This window comes from Schistocerca cancellata, chromosome 3, assembly GCF_023864275.1.
Source record: "Schistocerca cancellata isolate TAMUIC-IGC-003103 chromosome 3, iqSchCanc2.1, whole genome shotgun sequence".
NCBI lineage: Eukaryota > Metazoa > Arthropoda > Insecta > Orthoptera > Acrididae > Schistocerca > Schistocerca cancellata.
In genome coordinates, this window is record NC_064628.1 from 393,097,290 (window position 1) to 393,120,624 (window position 23,335).

Consider the following 23,335-nt stretch of genomic DNA (forward strand, 5'->3'; position numbering starts at 1 on the left):
CATTCAAATGAGACTAGTGCACTTAAAACAGTGGTCATACTGAAATATATTATGTTTACCACAATTAGTAAACTGGGACTGTACTATCTGAAGCTATGCAAACAGTTAAGAACATTGAAACTTCCTGACAGATTTAAACTGTGTGCCGGACCAAGACTCGAACTCTGGACCTAGTTCTGCAAGGTTCGCAGGAGAGCTTCTGTAAAGTTCGGAAGGTAGGAGATGTGGCACTGGCAGAAGTAAAGCTCTGAGGATGGGGCGTGAGTCGTGTTTGGGTAGCTCAGTGGTAGAGCACTTGCCCGCGAAAGGCAAAGGTCCCAAGTTTGAGTCTGGTCCAGCACACAGTTTTAATCTGCCAGGAAGTTTCATATCAGCGCACACTCCGCTGCAGAGTGAAAATCTCATTCAGTTAAGAACATTACTCGTTTCCCTGCATAAAAATTAAGCCACATAGTTTTGAATATGAAGTAAATAGAAGCACTGATGTATTGTAAAACAGACTTACATAATTATTTTTACTGTATTTACTTTAAGTATGCTTGGTGAATTTTAAGTGAACAGTTGGCTTCTAATTAAATGAAGATAGAAGATCCAACATTAATACATAATTTATTTTATTTACATCAGTAACTGTATAGTGGGATAAGACTACATTAACACGGCATGCAGCAGTACCAGTACCTTAAATAAAATATTTTTATGATTTACCACAAATATCATCCAAGGAACAGTGTTTCCAATAAATAAATAATTGTGAACTGTACAAGGTTGACTTACTACCAACATTTATTTAAAAATCTTTTTTTAATATCAACAAATCAGTTTGGTATAATTTATAACAAGTACGGAATTCAGCATTTGTACCATAAATTATTTCACGACCTGAATTCATAAATCTCATTATTTACAGACATACACATACTCTGTTATTCAAGTAACATATACACATAATTCTCAGTAATATAAAGTGGTCTCTAAATGAGTTCACCTGATTTGTATTTAACAATTCTTTACAAACACGTCCAAAAGAAATAAAAGTTAGAGAAGGCTATCTCAATACATTTTGAAGAGACTCTGGCAAACTTCAACAGTATTAAACTGCAGGTTGGTATCTGTTTCTTTCCCCTCAGAGTTTGATTATTATTAAAAACAAAATAAAAAAGTAACAGGTACTAAAGATTACCCTTCTCTAAATATTTAACCCCACCTGAACAAACACACACAGCCATTCTAACAGAGATCATTAGTACATATATGACTTTTGTAACAGTAAAAATTATTGACAAGTATTGCACATACCAATATAATGCAACTGACTGCATTTGAATTCGACTAAATGCATTACATAGGGAGTAAGCAGCTGCAATGCACCTCACATGTTTTTCTTAAGAAGCACAATAAAATGAAATACATCTCTACTGTTAAGCAGGATTCCGATTATAAACATGCTATAATATCCGAAAATGGTGCCTGGGACTGTGGCGCTGCAGCCTGGAATGTCGAAACAAATGTCTCCTTCTGTTTATCGTCCTTAAGCTGAAACATACACAGACATGAACAACATTCAATAACTGGTATAATGTTTAACTTTCATTCTTAAAAGATACATGCTTGCAGAAAATTATAAGCACTGTACACAGGAGAAGCATTGTGCATCAGAGCCGAAGCTCCGAGATGCACACTGAGGTGACAAATGTCATGGAAAAACAACACATGGTTGACAATGCTTGCCAAACATGAGAGGTAGCACTAATCAGTTCTATTAGTTAGACTATCACCTGTGTTGTGTAGCATCTTCAAATGTGATTATGGCCACACAATGAAATTTATCACTGAAGCTTATGTTAGATTATAGCTGTGCACAATACCAGGACTGTGATTCATACTCACACCTTTTGTAGGCAATTCACTAATCGACTACTACCTCTAACTACTGAAGTTACAAAAAATGAATTTATGTTCGCAATCCCGATTACAGCCATGACAATTACTTCCGTAACATGTAAGTGATTCAGAGCAATCTAAAGTGAGGCAACCACATAAAACTTCTTGTAGGAAAAGCATATACTAGGCTGAGATTTATTGCAGAAATCCTAAGGGAGTTAATTCACCCACAAAAGAAATGGCTTACAAAACACCCGTTCATGCAATTGTTGAACACTGCCCATCAGTCTAGGATCCTTACCATGTAGCACTAATAGAGCACATATAAAAGACCCAAAGAGGAGCAGCATATTCCCTCACTGGTTTGTTTAGTCCGGGCAAATGCATCACAGAGCTGATGATCAAGTTCCAGCAATAAACATTACAAGTGACGTATTGTGCGTAAAGAGAGAATTACTATTAAATTTTCAAGAACATTCCATCCAAGAACAGTCATGCAACATATTAGTTCCTTTCACATACATCACACTAAATGACTACGATGAGAAAAATAAGAGAAATTAGATCACATGTGGAGTTGCTCTTCAGGAAAGCGGGCAACAATAATAGTAATACAAATAACTTCCACCACATGCTTGAAGGTGACTAACGGAGTACAGATTTAATGTAATAAAAGAGTATACAGTAGTTGACATAATAAAGTCTGCTGTTAGGGTTCATAAAAGGTTACAAATACAAACCAGCTCTTACTTGACCACAATGGAGATGATATTTAACTGTAATGTACTGTTACAATGCATGTAGATTATATATAAAACCAATTCTCATATTTTACTTTTTCATGTCCAGTCAGGTTTTCAGCCACAGTCTCTGATCGTAGTCATTCCTTGTAAAATTTTCAGCCTAGTATTGGTCAGTGTCAATAGCTGCACTGTTTCCCAGCCACAGATCTTCAGGGGAGCATTTTATAGGATTAATAGGACAATCTAATGTATGTGTCATACCTAGCACCTCACCACAACTGCAGAAACTGTCACTATCATATTACAGCTCCCACTGAGATAGTTTTTTATAATTGGAGCAACACCAAAGTGTAAGCTGCTGAGGGTCTTCCAGTTTTCCACTGCAGTTAGGTACCTGTTGCCTTAGTTTCTTGGGGTGGGTACCACTCGAGAGGTTCTACGTCCAAAATGTTCATGTTTTTTATAATTGGAGCAACACCAAAATGTAAGCTGCTGAGGGTCTTCCACTTTTACACTGCAGTTAGGTACCTGTTGCCTCAGTTTCTTGGGGTGGGTACCACTCGAGAGGTTCTACGTCCAAAATGTTCATGAAGCTTTTTCTGGATTTTTATCTTCCTGGAAATTTGCTTTCTGCACGGTACATTGCATGTTTTTCATCAAAAGAGTGTTTGAATTTTTCTGTGTATTCTGTTGTGGCTCATCAAATATGTGCTGCAGGGAAACCAGCTGCTCTATATAGGGATGTACCCCTCACACAGCCAGTTGCTACATGGCACGTTCCATTCAAGATGAGATCTACTTTTCCCCATATATACAGATCTACAACAGACTGTGCAGGCACACTCTGCAGTGGAAAATCACAGAGCTGTATCAGTTGTTCCGAGGACAGTAAGATGTGTCCCCACTTACTGCAAGTAAACTTCATCAAAAAGCTGATGTTAAATCTATCAATGGAAAATCCAGGATGGAATGAAACAATATTAGAGAAGGAAAGTTGCTACTCACCCTTCTCTCCTGCCCTCCGTCTAAACTGCAGCACTTCACTGTCCGCCATCCCCACCATACTATCCCTCCCCCCTCTCCTCCCTGCCCCAGCCTCCTCCTTACCCCCACCCAGTTGCCACTCCCATCATGCACTGGTGCTTCTGCTTGCAGTATGGTTTCAACTGTCTGAGACTGCAGATGTGTGTGCAAGTTGCATTTGTGTGAGTGTGTGTGTGTATGTGTGTCTATTGCTGATAAAGGCCTTAATGGCCGATAGCTATAATTGTGTGAATCTTTTTGTTGTGCCTATTGCAACTCAGCATCTCCACTATATGGTAAGTATCAACTTTCCTTCTCTAATGATGTTAAATCTATTATTTGTATAAGATAAGCACTTTGCTTCATACATCATAATTTTATACAAAATGCACAAATGTATTTAGAGTCCTGATTGTTCATTTCAGGTGCGAACATTAAGCTTTTTTAATAATAATGTAGTTCTTGTTGGTCCTTATTACATGTACATAGATTAGCTACAAAACAATGTAATGATAATTCTCCATAAAAAGTTTTTAATAATGAAACAACCAGAAGAGACACTTACTAACTCTAGTATATCTTGTCCAGAAATGTGGTGCAAACAATGAATGGCATCCACAACACCTTCACAGAACTTTATATAGGACTCAGATAATTATATATGTTAGAACAATCAAAATATTTTACCAAAATAAAATTGCCAGAAATGTCAAACAAACAAAGAGAATATGTCCACCACAGTTACATCCCTGTTGCCCCCGCCCCTCATTAAAAAAGTGCTAAAATCTCATAATTATAACCAAATATGGCATGTGGGTCACCTCGGCATCTATTGAAAGCTCTCACCCTTAGTATGCAAGTTCTTTGTATAGTGTTACACTTCGGCATATTTGATCTGTTCATCGGGGCATAATGTTAACAGTTGTAAAACAAAATTGCATTAATGGTGAAGATATTATTATGTGATTTAAATCATAACTGCCTCAATTCTGTGCAACCACTACTTTATCAAAAAATAGCTTTTCTATATTAAAAAAGCTATTTAGTGGTTGTTTTGAATAAAATCACAATTTCTGACTGAAGTTAAACTTTTACTTCATATTTTCATCATTAATACAGCTGTATATACTTGTTATCAGCTGAAACTTCCTGGCAGGTTAAAACTGTGTACTGGAGCTGGTCTCGAACCTGGAATTTTGCCTTTCAAGCAATGCTATTACCAGAGCTGTTGAAACGCTACTCACGAACCACTCTCACAACTTCACTTCTTCCAATACCTCTCTCCTACTTTCCCTAACTTTACAGAAGCTCTCCTACACACCTTGCTGGGCTAGCAATCTTGGAAGAAAGGGTAATGCAGAGAAATGGTTTGGTCATGGCTTACGGAATTCTTTAAAGAATGAACCCTTACCTGCTGTGAAGTGTCCACTGATTTGAAACTTCCTGGCAGCTTAAAAACTGGTGAAAACCTTTTTCCCTTAAAAATGTTTTAAGCTTGGGGAATAAGTGAAATGAGCACTAAAGTTTTGCTGGCCAAACCCACTTAGAAAGGGGGTAATGGATGATAGATTGTCAGTCAAATGAATATAATAAAGCATTAAAATAACTTTTACAAATGACTAATATCAACTTGGTATAGGAAGTTATGGTAGAATGTAAATAATTTTGGAGTAGAAGTAACAACTTACCAAGTAGTAGAGGGACTGAGTCATCGACAGACACATAAACACAACCAAAAACTTAACACATGAATGAGAGAGAGACAGAGAGAGGGGGAAGGTGGGAGGGAGAGAGATAATAGTAGAACATTTACCTGCCGATAAAAATCTACGGCTGCTACACACAGTAACTTCCTGTCTTCATATTCACATTTTCCAATGCGTGACTGAACGTGTGGAAACCTGAGACATAGCTAAGGAAATGAATTGTTTAAAAATACAAAAATAAATGAAACAGGCCACATACTATGTTCTACAGAATTTAAATTAGTTATTTGTTGTTGTTGTTGTTGTGGTCTTCAGTGCAGGGGCTGGTTTGATGTAGCTCTCCATGCTACTCTATCCTGTGCAAGCTTCTTCATCTTGAAGTACCAACCGCAACCTACATCCTTCTGAATCTGCTTACTAAACAACTTCCTGACAATTAAATCTATACTCGATGTTAACAAATTTCTCTTCTTCAGAATCGTTTTCCTTGTCATTCCCGGTCTACATTTTATATCCTTTCTATTTCAACCACAATTAGTTATTTTGCTCCCCAAATAGCAAAACTCATCTACTACTTTAAGTGTGTCATTTCCTAATCTAATTCCGTCAGCATCACCTGATTTAATTCGATTACATTCCATTATCTTTGGTTTGTTTTTGTTGATGTTCATCTTATATCCTCCTTTCAAGACAACGTCCATTCCAGTCACCTGCTCTTCCCAGTCCTTTGCTGTCTCTGCAGAATTACAATGTCGTCGACAAACCTCAAAGTTTTTATTTCTTCTCTATGGATTTTAATTCCTACTCCAAATTTTTCTTTTGTTTCCTTTACTGCCTGCTCAATACACACATTGAACAACAACGGGGACAGCCTACAACTCTGTCTCAATCCTTTCTCAACCACTGGCTCCCTTTCATGCCCCTCGACTCTTGTAATTGCCATCTGGTTTCTGTACAAGGTGTAAAAAGCATTTTGCTCCCTGTACTTGACCCCCGCCACCTTCAGAATTTGAAAGAGAGTATTCCAGTCAACACTGTCAAAAGCTTTCTCTAAATCTACAAATGCTAGCAAGGTAGGTTTGCCTCTCCTTAATCTATCTCCTAAGACAATTTGTTGGGTCAGTATTGCCTCACGTGTTCCTACATTTGTACGGAATCCAAACTGATCTTCCCTGAGGTCAGCTTCTACCACATTACCCATTTGTCTGTGCAAAATCTATGTTAGTATTTTGCAGCCGTGACTTATTAAACTGATAGTTCAGTAATTTTCACACTTGTCAACACCTGTTTTCTTTGGGATTGTAATTACTATATTCTTCTTGAAGTCTGAGGGTATTTAGCCCGTCTCATGCACCTCGCTCATAAGATGGTAGAGTTTTGTCACAGCTGGCTCTACCATGGCTACCATTAGATCTAATGAATGTTGTCTACTCCTGGGGCCTTGTTTTGACTTAGGTATTTCAGTCCTCTGTCAAATTCTTCATGCAATATCATCTTCCATTTCATGTTGTCGCTGTGTGGTTTCAATTGTCCGAGACTGCAGTCATGTGTGTGAGTTGCGTTTGCGTGAGTGTGTGTTCTTATGTGTGTCTATTTTTGACAAAGGCCATTGGACAAAAGCTTTAAGTGTGAAAATCTTTTTGTTGTGCCTATCTGCAACTCAGCATCTCCGCTAAATTAATATTACTGGCATTCCCCATTACGTTGTTCAAAATATGAAATTAAAACAATGTAAATTTTGGTTATTTAAAAAAATTGAAATAATTGTTTTTGTTTTTTTTTTTTTCTAACAGCAATTAGCTCTACTTATTTCTCCACAGTATACAAAGCGACAACCTCAAAGGCTGTCGCCAAGTGCTGACACACAAACGTGTATGGGGGTTTCCCTCTTCATTCTGATTGTGTCTGATGGTGTAAATAAAACATGGAAGCAAAAGTATTTTATGAAACCACATTTAAAAGAGATTCGTGTTTTAATATGAGATTTTTTGTTGGTAACAAGGAGGTCCCTCGGTTCAGGGATGTCATTGATGAAAAAGAGGGAAGAAATTATCATCATGTTATGGAGCATCTTGAGGAGGAATGCTTCATCTGACATCAAGTCATACCAAATTAAGACTGAATGCATAATACAAATTACCATATTTCATGTGGAGGAAACAGTGATTCATGAAAACCCATTATAGAGACATCTATCTTCCAAAGTGGTACTTATTTGCAGAAATAACTCTGAAATTAAATTAAAGCTCTTGTAATACAACAGAATGAGCAGAATGAAGGCTGCTACTACAGTTCAATTCTTTTATCTTGGCAGTTCACGCATGCCCGCCCAGACGTGGGAGATTGCTGCGTTGCCAGTTGTACGCGCCAAGAGAAGCAGCGCTATAGTATAGTTCGAAGACTTACGTTTAGGGGGGAGCGCGCAGTTTATGAGGTAAAGCCACCACGGCCGCATTAACCCTTTCACTGCTACAGAGACGTGCTCCCTGCATTTCGCGATGTGCGCAATTTTGTCATCATTGCACTGCTTGCCTGTGCAGACACATGGTGTTTCGACTGCTTTGACACACTTTATCATTCGATTTCACAAAAACTATTTGGCCCAAAAATTTGATTTTTACACATCTTCTTGACTGATACCTTCCCCCAATAAATGACTTAATTTTGTTTCGATTTTCAACGCAGTTATTGTGCAGCATTAGATGTAGAAAACCATTGCACGAAATTTTGAAGAGTTTGCAGAGATAAAAGTCCATAGCGCATACTTTCCGTATGGTCGATTTTAGTTGCCACTAGAAATTTCAAAAAATTACATTGAAACGAATAAAATTCATGAAGTAAGACACTTCGATATTGTTTTTAAATAAAGAGAATTTTAAGCACCGATCAAGGTTCGAACTCAGAACCTTTCGCGTAGCAGCCATACACTTTAACCATTACGCTAATGCAGCTCATCATTCTATACGTCTCCTGGAGGACTGTAAAATATCACGCAAAATACCGACAAACACTGTTGGTATGATTATGAATTACTCACGTTTTGTCGAAGTACAATAGGAAATAAACAATTACCGCTGTTCTTAATTGCAAAAAAGCAGTTAGTGAGAATGATACAAACACCTTTCCTTGCTATCACCTGAATTAGGAGGCTTATTAATTTTTTGGTTTAATTAATTAATAGAATATGAAGCAATTGGTATAAAGAATGCTTTTTCCAAACTTTCTATAAAAGAAAGTCTGCTATCAAGACATTGCTTTTGTTCAGTTACTTTATTTATGACTGAACGTTTCTAAAACTGAAGACACTCATCCATGCTCTGCACTGCAGTCAAGCTCTGACAACGTCGTTCCCTGTTCATTGGCTGACTGTGTATTGTGACGTCAGATGCGCAGAACGAACCTAAACTCGGCCGCCGTCATAAATGACGCGCACTTTAGTCACTATCATCAGATTGTGACTAACATGAAGACAATAGCTCCCATACTTTCTCACACTTCCAAACACTGTGAACCTATAATATAGGTGGCCATGATCCAACACATCGACAATGAAAATCTTGCTTACTGAGCTAACCCTATGTTAAATGATGAATAACTTTGCATATAGTCTGCATTTTCTGCTTTGTTCCAGGAGTGAGTTAAGAGTAGTAAAACAATGCATTTTTTTCATAAATCTGTTAAAAATCAATGTTAAAGGTCATGATAATGTTAAAAAAAATTAGAAATGTGGAAAATGTTGTAACATGGACTTGTTACTGACAAAAATTAACATAAAAATGTGGGAATGTAAAAACCGGGTTTTATGATACATTTTTTCTCTCTTTGAACATTTTTATATTTTCCAGAATATGAACGATTTTTGTTGTATTCCTCTCTCCAATTGTTGTCCAATACTCATCTAATTACAAAAACTCATGCACACAATAATAAAATTATAATGGTGGTGATGCTGAATTATTCATGGAAATGATGTAGGAGTAAAAACAAATTTCACTGAGAGTAAGTATAAAAAGGATACAGAGCTCGGAGCCACGGATTTGTTGAAGCGCTGATGAAGAAACATGTGAGGCACCATGTTGCCATACCTACTAGTGAACACTGAGTAAAATTAGACAAACTGAGCACGACCCACTCTTGCAGTAATGGCAGTTGTGACTGCTGACATGCACTTTCAAACACCTGTAAAAATTAAGATCTTCCATTAATAATTCACTTTCTAATGGAACTACACAACAATTAAAATTTAATTCCTATTTATAAGTAGTATATCCAAAGTAAAAGAAATCCATTAACAATTTTTTGGAAGTTATGTCTCACTTATATGCAGGTGAAGAAAACCTGATTGATTCCATAATTCACTATTAAGTGACTGCACATTCTCCCTTCACCTCCGCCAGTTTTCCAGCTTAATGATACACATGTTTGAAATACCAGCCACCCAAATTGCTGGAAGAGCACACATTGAGAAATACTCAGTATCAAGTAGCAAACAGGCATAAAATGCTGTGCCGTATCTGGTGTCATGCAATCTGAAGTGTTACTACAGTAGATTTCTACATGAAATTTTGGCAGATTTCATTGCGACAGAGATAGGCATAGTACAGAAGTTTCTAAACACAGCTATGTACAGCCATTTCTCAATGAAAACTCTGAAACAAATATCCGATTTTTGTTTACACAGCCTGTGAGAAATTGCACATTTCCAGATCACCCCATGCTAGAGATGGCCCAAATTCTTGGTTGAACAGTGGTGTTTCAAATATAACCAACAGTGCAAGAAGTTGACAAACTGTGTGCTTGTTCTGAACACTCTGGGCAAATAACAATGACACGTAGACCATGATGCACATTACGTGACAGAACAAAATCAGCTCTTAGCTCTTGCTAAACATAGAGAAAGGGAAATATTGCATATACACGCTAGACACCTGTAAGATGTCACAGGAAATCTGTCACTTGGTACTGAATTAGGCACCTGAAATGTCTGCCTAAAAGCCACAGCAAGTGACGAAAGATACATTACTGAAATTTGATCCTCTGGCTGTGTGTGTGTCATTGTAACTCCTCCTCTGTAAATTTCCCTTTACTGTATCTTTTAATGGTCATGTGAATTTAACTAATTTGAAAACATAATTTAATGCCTTGCACAATCTTACCACAAAGAATGGAAAATCCAGGATGTAATAATGACAATATAAAAAAAATGATAGATTGCTACTGATTATATAGAGGAGATGTTGAGTCGCAGACAGTCACAACAAAAAAGACTGTTAAACAAGTATTTTCGGCCAAATGACTTTCCTATGAAGTAGACAAAACACACACACACACACACACACACACACACACACTCTCTCTCTCTCTCTCTCTCTCTCTCTGACAACTCACACACACATTCCCACTGCCTCCGTCTGGCCTCGGTTGCAAGACACAGTGATTGTGTGTGTGTGGGTGGGTGTGTTGCCTACTTTAGAAAAAGGCCTTTTGGCCACAAACTGACATGTTTTGCAGTCTTTTTGTTCTGCCTGTCTGTGTTCAACATCCCTATATGGCGAATAGCAATCTATATAGAAGAGATGCTGAGTCACGATAGGCACAACAAAAAGATTCACACAATTATAGCTTTTGGCCATTAAGGCCTTTGTCAGCCACAGTTTGTGGCCAAAAAACAAGTGGATCACCCTGTTGCTGAACACACTGCTAAACATGATGTCCCTCATCTCAATGACTGCCTCACAGCCTGTGCCATATGGATCCTTCCCACCAAAACCAGCTTTTCTGAATTGCGCAGGTGGAAACTTTCTCTGCAATACATCCTACATTCCCGTAACCCTCCTGGTCTCAACCTTTGTAAGTCACTGTCCTCACCCATCCAGCCCCTACCTGTTCCCATTCCAGCACTACACAGCCGTCATTTCATCTCCACACCCAGTCTTTTAATTTCTTTTTTTTCTCTCCTTCCCGCTACTCTCTGCCCCCCTCCCCATCTTCTCTCCTGCCCTCCGTCTAAACTGCAGCACTTCACTGTCCACCACCCCCACCATACTATCCTTCCCCCTCTCTGCCCCAGCCTCTTCCTTACCCCCACCGAGTCGCCACTCCCATCATGCACTGGTGCTGCTGCTTGCAGTGTGGTTTCAGTTATCTGAGACTGCAGACGTGTGTGCAAGTTGCGTTTGTGTGTGTGTGTGTGTGTGTGTGTGTGTGTGTGTGTGTGTGTGCATCTATTGCTGACAAAGGCCTTAATAGACGAAAGCAATAATTGTGTGAATCTTTTTGTTGTGCCTATCGCAACTCAGCATCTTCACTATATGGTGAGTAGCAACTTTCCTTCTCTAATATCGTTACATTCCATCCTGGACTATCCATTATTTGAATAGCAATCTATCCTTTCCATATTATTTCACAATCCTATTACACATGCATAGAAGTATACAATATTTCTCAAATAAAGGATTGTTTACATTTCAAGGTAGTGCAGGATTACAAAAAAAAAAAAAAAATGTTTCTATTGCAATATGAACTGCTTACCTGGAAGACAACTGCAGCAAGAAGCTGTGGATGAGGTTGCTGAGGTGACAGAAATTCACCAACAACTTTTGTCAATATTTCTGATGGTGGGAAGAAGTCTGTAAGTAAATTTGGAAGAACACCACAGAGAAGCTCAACTTCAAATGGATAACCCTTTTTAATCCTGAAATAACAAAACAAATTCTGTAATAGTAAGCAAAGGTTAAGTTTCACAATATGTTCAACAAGCAACATAATATTTCAACAAGCAACACAATATTTCTTGGTATAGCTTACTATTGGTGCTCATAGCAAATTCACTGAATGGTACCATAAAATATATTTTTCCCCCACAACTTTTACGTATCTCATGAAGAGAGTGTGAAATATTCTGTAGATCCATAACAGAATATGAACAACATTAGTGAGAACTCTACAATAGTACCATTGTTTAACGTCCTCTCTGTGTTACTGATCCTGATCTTCCACTTCAAAAACACAGAGAAAGGCTTGAAAACAACAGAATCTCTGCTCATTTCAGGGTCTACAGTGAATACATAATGCAGATATATAGACCAAATTCCAAAAACATAATCTTGGAAAATAAATCACCAGTACTGTTTCAATCATCTAAGTCACAATAAATGATGTGCCCAAACCACAATGACACAACGAGTGACACGAAAGTCCTCTTCTTTGTGCCTTGCAATTTGACAGCCCACACTGTGACCTACTTTAATTAATTTTATACGGCTTACACTGTCATCAGGCTGTCTGCCGTAACATCATGGAATAATGTCAAGTGTATATAGTATGTAGCATACCCTCAGAAATGACTGGGAGTAGTCCAGTTTACTCTATAATTTAGTGCATGTAAGCCAATAACTAGATGTGGTCTGTAATGCCAGATAGTTGGTTCTCTATACTGTAGAAACTCTATACTGTAGAAAGTGCAGCGAAAAATATATGATTAAGTTACTAAAAATCTTGTCATTCACCTACATTATTATTCTAACTACCAATCATACTTCAGTCATACTAGTTTACCAACAACTTCGTGATGTCAGGTCACACAAAATAAGTTGGAATAATGGCAAAGCACCACTGCTTTTAAGAATCATTTAATCTTGAATATCCAACTCACAGCAATTTGAAAACAGTGCTCAGGACCCTTATTCAGTGCCTATGTAATATTCTAATTGCTGTAGCGATCCAACAACAGTCACCTGCACTACATAATGATAACATGTGGGAGATTGGTTGAAATACGAGGACATATTATTGACACTATCCAATGCAACGCTCGAGAGCTTCAGTTACATTTATATTATTGTGAACATAAAATTACGAGGCAGATTTGCTGTCCAGTACTTACAAGCAAGGAAACAAAATATTTAATAATGTATATAGAAGTACACGGCGTATCTAGCTTTTGGAAAAACTTGTTCCTTCCTTAGGCAGGAAAAACGGATGCATCTGAGAAGATTCAAAAGACTCCAGTATGGGGGGGAGGGGGAAAGGGGGGGGGGGGGGGGAACCATTTGTTGTGAGGATCTGGGGACAGTCACTTCTGTGGATACAAAACCAGTCCTAAGCACCCCCCCCCTCCCCCCCCCATGAGCCACTGACGAACATCTATTTGATCAGAGGTGGGTAATCCTTTAAACAAAGATGCTGTGACTTACCAAACGAGAAAGTGCTGGTAGATAGACACAATAAAAAACACACAAACACACACACAAATTTCAAGCTATCGCAACCCAAGGTTGCTTCATCTGGAAAGAGGGAACGAGAGGGAAAGAAGAAAGGATGTGGGTTTTAAGGGAGAGGGTAAGGAGTCATTCCAATCCCAGGAGCGGAAAGACTTACCTTAGGGGGAAAAAAGGACACGTATACACTCGCACACACACACATATCCATCCGCACATATACAGACACAGGCAGACATATGTAAAGGCAAAGCGGTTCGGCAGAGATGTCAGTCGAGGCAGAAGTACAGTTGGGAGGGTAGTTGCGGGATGCGAAGGCTGTTTTCAGGTTATTAGTGTAATGGTTCAGGGATTCAGGACTGGAGCAGATTCGTTTGCCACGAAGACCTAAGCTGTAGGGAAGGGACCGTTTGATATGGAATGGGTGGCAGGCAAAGATGTTGTTGCATGACAAGTGATGTACGAGGGGCGGCAAATTGAAATTAGCGGAGGTTGAGGCCTGGTGGGTAACAGGAACAGAGGATATATTGAAGGGCAAGTTCCCACCTCCGGAGTTCTGATAGGTTGGTGTCAGTGGACAGTATCCAGATAACCTGGACGGTCTCACACTATGCCAAGATGTGCTGGCCGTGCACCAAGGCATGTTTAGCCACAGAGTGATCCTCATTACCAACAAACACTGTCTGCCTGTGCCCGTTCATGTGAATGGACAGTTTGTTGCTGGTCATTCCCACATAGAAGGCTTCTCAGTGTAGGCAGGTCAGTTGGTAAATCATGTGGGTGCTTTCACACGTGGCTCTGCCTTTGATCGTGTACACCTTCCGGGTTACAGGACTGGAGTAGGTGGTAGTGGGAGGGTGCATGGGACAGGTTTTACACCGGGGGCAGTTACAAGGGTAGGAGCCAGAGGGTAGGGAAGGTGGTTTGGGGATTTCATAGGGATGAACCAAGAGGTTACGAAGGTTAGGTGGATGGCGGAAAGACACTCTCTCTTGGTGGAGTGGGGAGGATTTCATGAAGGATGGTTCTCACTTCAGGGCAGGATTTGAGGAAGTCATATCCCTGATGGAGAGCTACATTCAGAATCTGATCCAGTCCCGGAAAGTATCCTGTCACAAGTGGGGCACTTTTGGGGTTCTTCTGTGGGAGGTTCTGGGTTTGAGGGGATGAGGAAATGGCTCTGATTATTTGCTTCTGTACCAGGTTGGGAGGGTAGTTGCGGGATGCGAAGGCTGTTTTCAGGTTATTGGTGTAATGGTTCAGGGATTCAGGACTGGAGCAGATTCGTTTGCCACGAAGACCTAAGCTGTAGGGAAGGGACCGTTTGATATGGAATGGGTGGCAGCTGTCATAATGGAGGTACTGTTGCTTGTTGGTGGGTTTGATGTGGATGGATGTGTGAAGCTGGCCATTGGACAGATGGAGGTCAACGTCGAGGAAAGTGGCATGGGATTTGGAGAATGACCAGGTGAATCTGATGGAACCAAAGGAGCTGAGGTTGGAGAGGAAATTCTGGAGTTGTTTTTCACTGTGAGTCCAGATCATGAAGATGTCATCAATAAATCTGTACCAAACTTTGGGTTGGCGGGCCTGGGAACCAAGAAGGCTTCCTCTGAGCGACCCATAAACAGGTTGGCGTACGCGGGGGCCATCCTGGTACCCATGGCTGTTCCCTTTAATTGTTGGTATGTCTGGCCTTCAAAAGTGAAGAAGTTGTGAGTTAGGATGAAGCTGGCTAAGGCAATGAGGAAAGAGGTTTTAGGTAGGGTGGCAGGTGATCGGCGTGAAAGGAAGTGCTCCATCGCAGCGAGGCCCTGGACGTGTGGGATATTTGTGTATAAGGAAATGGCATCAATGGTTACAAGGATGGTTTCCGGGGGTAACAGACTGGGTAAGGATTCCAGGCGTTCGAGAAAGTGGTTGGTGTTTTTTATGAAGGATGGGAGACTGCATGTAATGGGTTGAAGGTGTTGATCTACGTAGGCAGAGATACGTTCTGTGGGGGCTTGGTAACCAGCTACAATGGGGTGGCCAGGATGTTTGGGTTTGTGAATTTTAGGAAGTAGGTAGAAGGTAGGGGTGCGAGGTGTCGATGGGGTCAGGAGGTTGATGGAGTCAGGTGAAAGGTTTTGCAGGGGGCCTAAGATTCTGAGGATTCCTTGAAGCTCTGCCTGGACATCAGGAATGGGATTACCTTGGCAAACTTTGTATGTAGTGTTGTCTGAAAGCTGACGCAGTCCCTCAGCCACATACTCCCGACGATCAAGTACCACGGTCGTGGAACCCTTGTCAGCCGGAAGAATGATGATGGATCGGTTAGCCTTCAGATCACAGATAGTCTGGGCTCCAGCTGTGGTGATGTTGGGAGTAGGATTAAGGTTTTTCAAGAAAGATGGAGAGGCAAGGCTGGAAGTGAGAAATTCCTGGAAGGTTTGGAGAGGGTGATTTTGAGGAAGAGGAGATGGGTCCCACTGTGGTGGAGGACGGAACTGTTCCAGGCAGGGTTAAATTTGGATAGTGTGTTGGGGAGTTGGATCATTAGGAGTAGGATTAGGAATTTTTTTTTTTGTGGCAAAGTGATATTTCCAGCAGAGACTACGAGTGTAGGACAGTAAATCTTTGACGAGGGCTGTTTGGTTGAATCTGGGAGTGGGGCTGAAGGTGAGGCCTTTGGATAGGACAGAGGTTTCAGATTGGGAGAGAGGTTTGGAGGAAAGGTTAACTACTGAATTGGGGTGTTGTGGTTCCAGATTGTGTTGACTAGAATTTTGAGGTTTTGGGGGGAGTGGAGCTGGAAGTGGGAGATTGAGTAGATGGGAGAGACTGGGTCTGTGTGCAATGAGAGGAGGTTGAGGTTTGTTGGAAAGGTTGTGGAGGGTGAGTGAGTTGCCTTTCTGGAGGTGGGAAACCAGGAGATTGGATAGTTTTTTGAGGTGGAGGGTGGCATGCTGTTCTAATTTGCAGTTGGCCTGTAGGAGGATGCTCTGAACAGCCGGTGTGGATGTGGGAGAGGAAAGATTGAGGACTTTGATTAGGGATAGGAGTTGACGGGGGTGCTCATTGGCTGAGTTGATGTGTAGGTGAAGGATTAGGCGGGTGAGGGCTATGGATTGTTCGGTTCGGAACTGGTATAGGGACTGATGGAAAGAAGGGTTACAGCCAGAGATGGGAACTTTAAGTGTGAGGCCTTTGGGGGTAATGCCAAACGTCAGACAAGCCTGAGTAAATAAAATATGGGAGCGTAATCTGGCTAGGGCGAAGGCATGTTTGCGGAGGGAATGTAAATAAAACTTAATGGGGTCATTGTGGGGATGTTGTGAGGGTGCCATGGTATTAGAAGGTGGAAAGTGTAACATGAGGATAAAGTGAAAATAAAAATGTATGGGGAGAGATAAAGGTGAATTCTGTACAAATAATAAACTGAATAAGAAAATTGTGATCATGAGAATATTTTATACAGGTAGTAGAATATCGCTGAAAACAGTTTCTTAACATTTGGTAAGTACGTTTTCCTGAGATTGTAGGTGTTAATTCAGGTTTATCACTGTCTGTATGTCTCGTCAAGCACTTCTGGCCTTAGCAGGATGACTGATGTGAGGTTTATGCCATCCCTATTTCCAGGATGTTTTTATTCCAACTTGGGTGAAAATATATTGAAATCAGTTGCTTGGAAAATTCAGACAACGTGGTATGCCCAGCTGCTTTTGCAGTATTAGCACCTTACACCTTAAACACAGATAAACAAAAAGTAACATGGAGTTTTGAAGTCCAGCTTCTTATAAGTAATATGGACTTTGGAAGTCCAACTTCTTATACTATATTTTATTTTGAAACTAGAAACTGCACTGCTGTGTAATAAAAAGAAAGTTTCAAGTTGAAACATTACTTAAATAACTTCAAACAGAATATATTAAGGCTATCAAATACATAACAAATAAATAAATATGAAAAACAGAGAGTAGATACCCAATTAAAATCAAGTAGAGGGCAGGGAAGAAAATCAGATATAGCCTTACCCTAAAATAGAAAATTAAAAACAATATTATATGTATAGAGGGGATCTAAGACAAAACAGAAAAAGTTGTTTTAACAAATAGACAAAAGATATTCCACAGAAATCATTAAAGTGTACATATCAACATGTTCACAAGTGATAAATAGGTAGAAAAGCTCTAAAAGAGATACAGAAACCGATGAATGATAGTAAATCCCACCAGAAGATGATATCAGTAGATAAGTAAAACTTGATGAAAAGCTGGAAAAAATATCATCAGTCAATCAATTGGAGGAGTAAAAACAACCACTCATTGCAAACATGCTGCTTCCATCCCACATGATAACTGTGTTCTGGCCCGAACTGGCTGAGTTGGTGATCGTGTGTGTGTGTGTGTGTGTGAGGTGTGCTTGTTTGTGTGAACGAATGGCGTGTGTTTCTCTTTTTATGAAAAAGGCTGTGGTCAAAAGCTTTGTGTAAGTGTCTTTTAAATGTGCCTGTTTGCAACTTAAAGTGTCATCTTTATGGTAAGTAGCAGGCTATCTTTTCCTACATTGTTGATATACCTACCTGGAGTTTCCACTGTCTCATTTCACTGTATAAATGAGTCACTCAGCAGTCAACACGCATATAAAAAAGACCAAAAACACGGCTAAGCTTTCGGACTATGCCCTTTGTTCGAGCTAAGTAATACAGAACATACATATACATGCACAGCTACACTTTCCTCACTGACTACATTGTTTAGCACTGCAGCTCAACTGGGATCAGAGGTTGTGTCAGATGTGTCTCCTGACATTACATGGATCTATGGTTTCTGGGAGAGTGAAATAAAAGAAACACATGAAATTAAAATATTGAAAACAACTCAATAGAAAATGTGGTTTGCAGCTCCATATAGCAAGGATTCGGCCATCATGAGGTTAAAGTGGACACAGGAGATGTGGAACCTAAATACTGCTTTGATTGGTGATGGACTATGCACATTTGATGTTACAGTCAGTATCTTGACTAAACAAGTATAAGACCATTAATGACACTGCAGTCAGTTAGCAACTGAACATATCTGAAAGCTCACAGGAATTTCATCACTTGACACAGCTGAAAACCCAAAAGATTCTGTCAATTCATATGGCCAGAAGATCAGATACTGTATAGTTTTCAGTAAATGCAGTTAAGCTTCAACAATAAAAGTAAGTAAGAACTTTACAAGATAACTTTAAAGTAGGCATAAAAATCATTAACAATATGAGTGATGGTTGCTCAGTAATTGATGTAAGAATGCTTACTGGAGCTACTGGAAGAGACACGAAAATAATGTAAATAATCCACTACAGCTTAAAAGGAGCAATGATGTACATAATTACAATACCAGAAGCAAAAATGACATTCATTACATGGGTTGCATATGTTTAGCTGGGTATGGATGACAGGTGCAACAAGAAGGCCTTTGCTGGATTTGAAAAGATAAGAAAAGATTGAGATGATGGCCAAAGGGAAGGTGGGTAAATGACATTACTAAAATAGAGGATTAATAGCACTGTGTATAGATGAAGACTGCAATGCAGGGAAAGGATGACAAAAACATTTGTGAAGTGGTAAATGTCCAGTGACTGTCAATGCTCATGCCAATGATGTCACATGCTCCATAGTTTCCTTACCTATATAAATAGTGGAATGTTTATCACTTTTGAGCTGCAACTTGTACTTTAGTGATCATACATTGGAAAGTTGCTCTAAGAAATATCTCTCATTTTGTTGACTTGCAGATGGGATTACAAGCATACTTTGCATACCATGACTGAACACTGTCTTACGGTATAATCTTCAGTAGCAGTGCAGCTAGGCTAAACAAATTTGAGTTAAGTTGATAACTGAACATTTCTCAAAAGCCCTTTCAGGGACCTAGGGATTATTACAAATACATGCTGATATGTATACTTCCTAATCATACTGGTGAATAAGAACTAGAGTGAATTTATGATGAACTACGTAATTCACAATTGCAATTCTAGAATTTTTGTTTTGAAAAACTGTACAACTGACAATCGCAGTGCTAGAATATATGTAATGACATCATCTCAAGAAACAGTGGATATGGCCATCACTAGCCATCATCAAAACCACTCAAGCAGTATCAGTTTTATGAAAAGGAAAGTTGCCACTCACCATATAGCGGAGATGCTGAGTTGCAGATAGACACAACAAAAAGACTGTCACAAATAAAGCTTTTGGCCAGTAAGGCCTTTGTCAAAAATGGACAAAACACACACACACACACACACACACACACACACACACACACACACACACAATGTGCAAATGCAACTCACCCATGAATGCAGTCGCAGTCTCAGTCAACTGAGGCCACACTGCGAGCAGCAGCACCAGTGCATAATGAGAGTGGTGATTGGGTGGGGGTAAGGAGGAGGCTGGGGCAGGGAGGGGGAGGGATAGGGATGGTAGGGTAGGGGTGGTGAACAGTGAAACGCTGCAGGTTTAACAGAGAGCAGGCAAGAGGTGGGGGGGGGGGGGGGGGAGTAGTGGAAAAGGAGAGAAGTAATGTGCAATGGTGGAATGACAGCTGTGAAGTGCTGGAATGGGAACAGGGAAGGGGCTGGATGGGTGAGGGCAAGGTAGATGCCAGGAGGGTTACAGGAATGTTGGATATACTGAAGGGAAAGTTCCCATCTGTGCAAGTCAGAAAAGCTTGTGTTGATGGGAAGGATTGATATGGCACAGGCTGTGAAGCAGTCATTGAAATGAAGGATATCATGTTTGACAGCGTGCTCAGCAATAGGGTGCTCCACTTGTTTCTTAGCCACAGTTTGTCGGTGGCCATTCATGTGGACACACAGCTTGTTGGTTGTCATGCACACGTAGAATGCAGCACAGTGTTTCAGCTTAGCTTGTAGATCACATCACGGGTTTGATGGGATAGCTGATGTTTGTGACCGGACTGGAGCAGGTGGTGGGAGGATGTATGGGACAAGCCTTGCATCTAAGTCTATTACAGGAGTATGAGCCATGAGGTAAGGGGTTGGGAGCAGGGGTTGCAGAGGGATGGACAAGTATATTGGGTACTTTCGGTGGATGGCAGAATACCAGTGTGGGAGCGGTGGGAAGGATAGTGGGCAGGACATTTCTCATTTCAGGGCACAACAAGAAGTAGTTGAAACCCTGGCAGAGAATGTAATTCAGTTGCTCCAGCCCTGGGTGGTACTGAGTTATGAGGGGAATGCTCCTCTGTGGCCGCACACTGGGATTTTGGGAGGCGGTGGCAAACTGGAAAGATAAGGCACAGGAGATTTGCTTTTGTACAAGTTGGGAGGGTTATTACGGTCTGTGAAGGCTTCGGTGAGACCCTCAGTATATTTCGAGAGGGACTGCTGATTACTGCAGATACGACAGTCGTGAGTGCGTAGGCTGTATGAAAGGGACTTCTTGATATGGAACGGGTGGCAGCTGTCGGAGTGGAGGTATCGCTGGTAGTTAGTAGATTTGATATGGACTGGGGTACTGATGTAGCCATCTCTGAGGTGGAGGTCAACATCTATGAAGCTAGTTTGCTGGGTTGAGTAGGACCAGGTGAAGCAAATGGGGGAGAAGTTGTTGAGGTTCTGGAGGAATGTGGACAGGATGTTCTCACCCTTGATCTAGATTTGAAAGGTCATCAATGAATCTGAACCAGGTGAGGGGTTTAGGATCCTTGGTGTCTAGGAAGGATTACTCCAGATGTCCCATGAATATGTTGGCATAGGATGGTGCCATGTACCCATAGCCGTACCCCAGATTTGTTTGTACGTAATGCCTCCAAAGGAGAAGAAATTGTGAGTTAGGATACAGTTGGTCGTGGCGACTAGGAAGGACATTGTTGGTTTGGAATCCATTGGGCATTGGGAAAGGTAGTGTTCGATAGTGTTAAGACCATGGGCATTGGGGACGTTAGTGTAATAGGAGGTGGCATCAATAGTGACAAGCAGGGTACCGTGTGATAAAGGGACAGTAACTGTGGAGATCCGGTGGAGGAAATGGTAGGTATTCTTTATATAGGAGGGTAGGCTCTGAGTAATAGGTTGAAGGTGTTGATCTATGAAAGCAGAGGTTCTCTCAGTGGGGCACAGTAACTAACCACATTGGGGCGTCCTGGGTGGTTGGGTTTATGGACTTTAGGAAGCCTGTAGAAGATAGGTATGCGGGGAGTGTTAGGCATGGGCAGAGAGATGGACTCTGGGGAGAGGTTCTGGGAAGGGCTTAACGATTTGAGGAGTGAATGGAGATCCTGCTGGATTTCTGGAATGGGGTCACTGTGGCAAGGTTTGTAGGTGGAAGTATCTGAAAGCTGGGAGAGTCCTTCTGCCAGGTAATCCTTCTGGTTCAAAACAACAGTTGTGGAGCTTTTGCCTGCAGGTAGGATTATAAAGTTGGAATCAGTTTTTAGATTGTGGACTGTGGTTCTTTCTGCAGATGTAAGGGTAGTTTGCATGTTGAGGGATTTTGGGAATGATGGTGAATCAAATATTCGAGTTTAAGAAATTCTGGAAAGTTAACAGGGGTTGATTATCCCCACTATCTGGCTGCTTCTCCCATCATGACCTGCTGCTCACAGTCTGGCCTCAGCAGCCAGAGGCACTGCTCTTGAGTTTTTCAATTCCACTTGTGTGAATGTGTGTGTGTTGTCTAATTCTGAAGAAGGCCTTTTGGCCAAAAGTTTACTTGTTAACAGTTCTTTTGTTGTGTGTGTCTGCGACTCATTATCGTCACTATATGGCGAGTAGTAATGTATCCCTTACATAATACTGTCATTAAACCACCAATTTTGTAGAGACAGTCTGAAAGATAACATTATTTTGCTTCTAACTATCCATCTCCTAGAAAGAAAAATCATGAAAAAGTGCCAATTCAGTTTAAGTGGACAAAGTGTGGAAACATTTTGAGCAAGGTAAAAAATTTAACTATATGTAACTTACTATTAATAAGGTATGTGCAAGGTGTCTAATGTAAGCCATCTAATCAATGCATGGGCTTTCACTCAAAACAAGATGAGTAAATTGGTGGTCTGTGACAGAATCATTACAAACGTGTATATCCTAGAGCAAGTGCTTTGGCATGCAATGCGGAAACAGGTTGAATGTAAAAGAAGTCTATCTAGGAAATACATAATCATGACAAAACTATATTAATAAACAAAACTGCTATTTAAATATGTGAAGAGGAGATTCCAGATTCAACATTCTCAAGAGAGAACATAATACAATCACTGAAATTTCTAGAGTAAAAATGGAACACCAATGTAATTAAATAAATCACAGGTGTCACCAGTCATCTACTGCAAACTTAAGCCTCTGTGAAGAAAAGATTCTAAGCAATTAAATACAGTGTCAGCCGAATATACGTACAGTTTACAAGTGTCTTACTTTGTTTTCAAGGTAGGAGGAAGGGCAGCACTGGTCATAAATTTTTAATTTGTTTATTGAAGGGCGATTTCAGTTGCTGTGTACCTATCTTTCATGGAGCTATATCCAAGTCATGATGACTCATTGTATATATAATAGCACATGGTACCGCTTAGTATTACAGATAACAAACATCAGTTAAACTTTATTGATGGTTGTAATCTGTTTTGTCAAGTGGTGCTATGTGCTATTATATTTACAATGAGTCATCATGACTTGGCTATAATTGCACTGAAGATAGTACACAGTAGCTGAAATCAATATGCAATAAACAGGTTAAAATTTTATGACTGATGGTGCCCTTCCACCA

General features: G+C 40.3%; 1 protein-coding gene across 1 annotated transcript in view; it reads right to left on the reverse strand.

Moving 5' to 3' along the window:
* Positions 1 to 597: 597 nt before the first annotated feature.
* The window catches only part of LOC126175120 (huntingtin), a 539,564-nt gene continuing 516,826 nt past the window's right edge, over positions 598 to 23,335 (reverse strand). Inside the window, exons 50-53 of the mRNA XM_049921673.1 lie at positions 11,888 to 12,050; positions 9,375 to 9,535; positions 5,464 to 5,551; positions 598 to 1,536 (exon numbers count right to left, since the gene is read on the reverse strand). Coding sequence (XP_049777630.1) covers positions 1,438 to 1,536; positions 5,464 to 5,551; positions 9,375 to 9,535; positions 11,888 to 12,050 — 511 coding nt within the window. The 3' untranslated portion in view covers positions 598 to 1,437. The remainder of the gene's footprint in view (positions 1,537 to 5,463; positions 5,552 to 9,374; positions 9,536 to 11,887; positions 12,051 to 23,335) is intronic.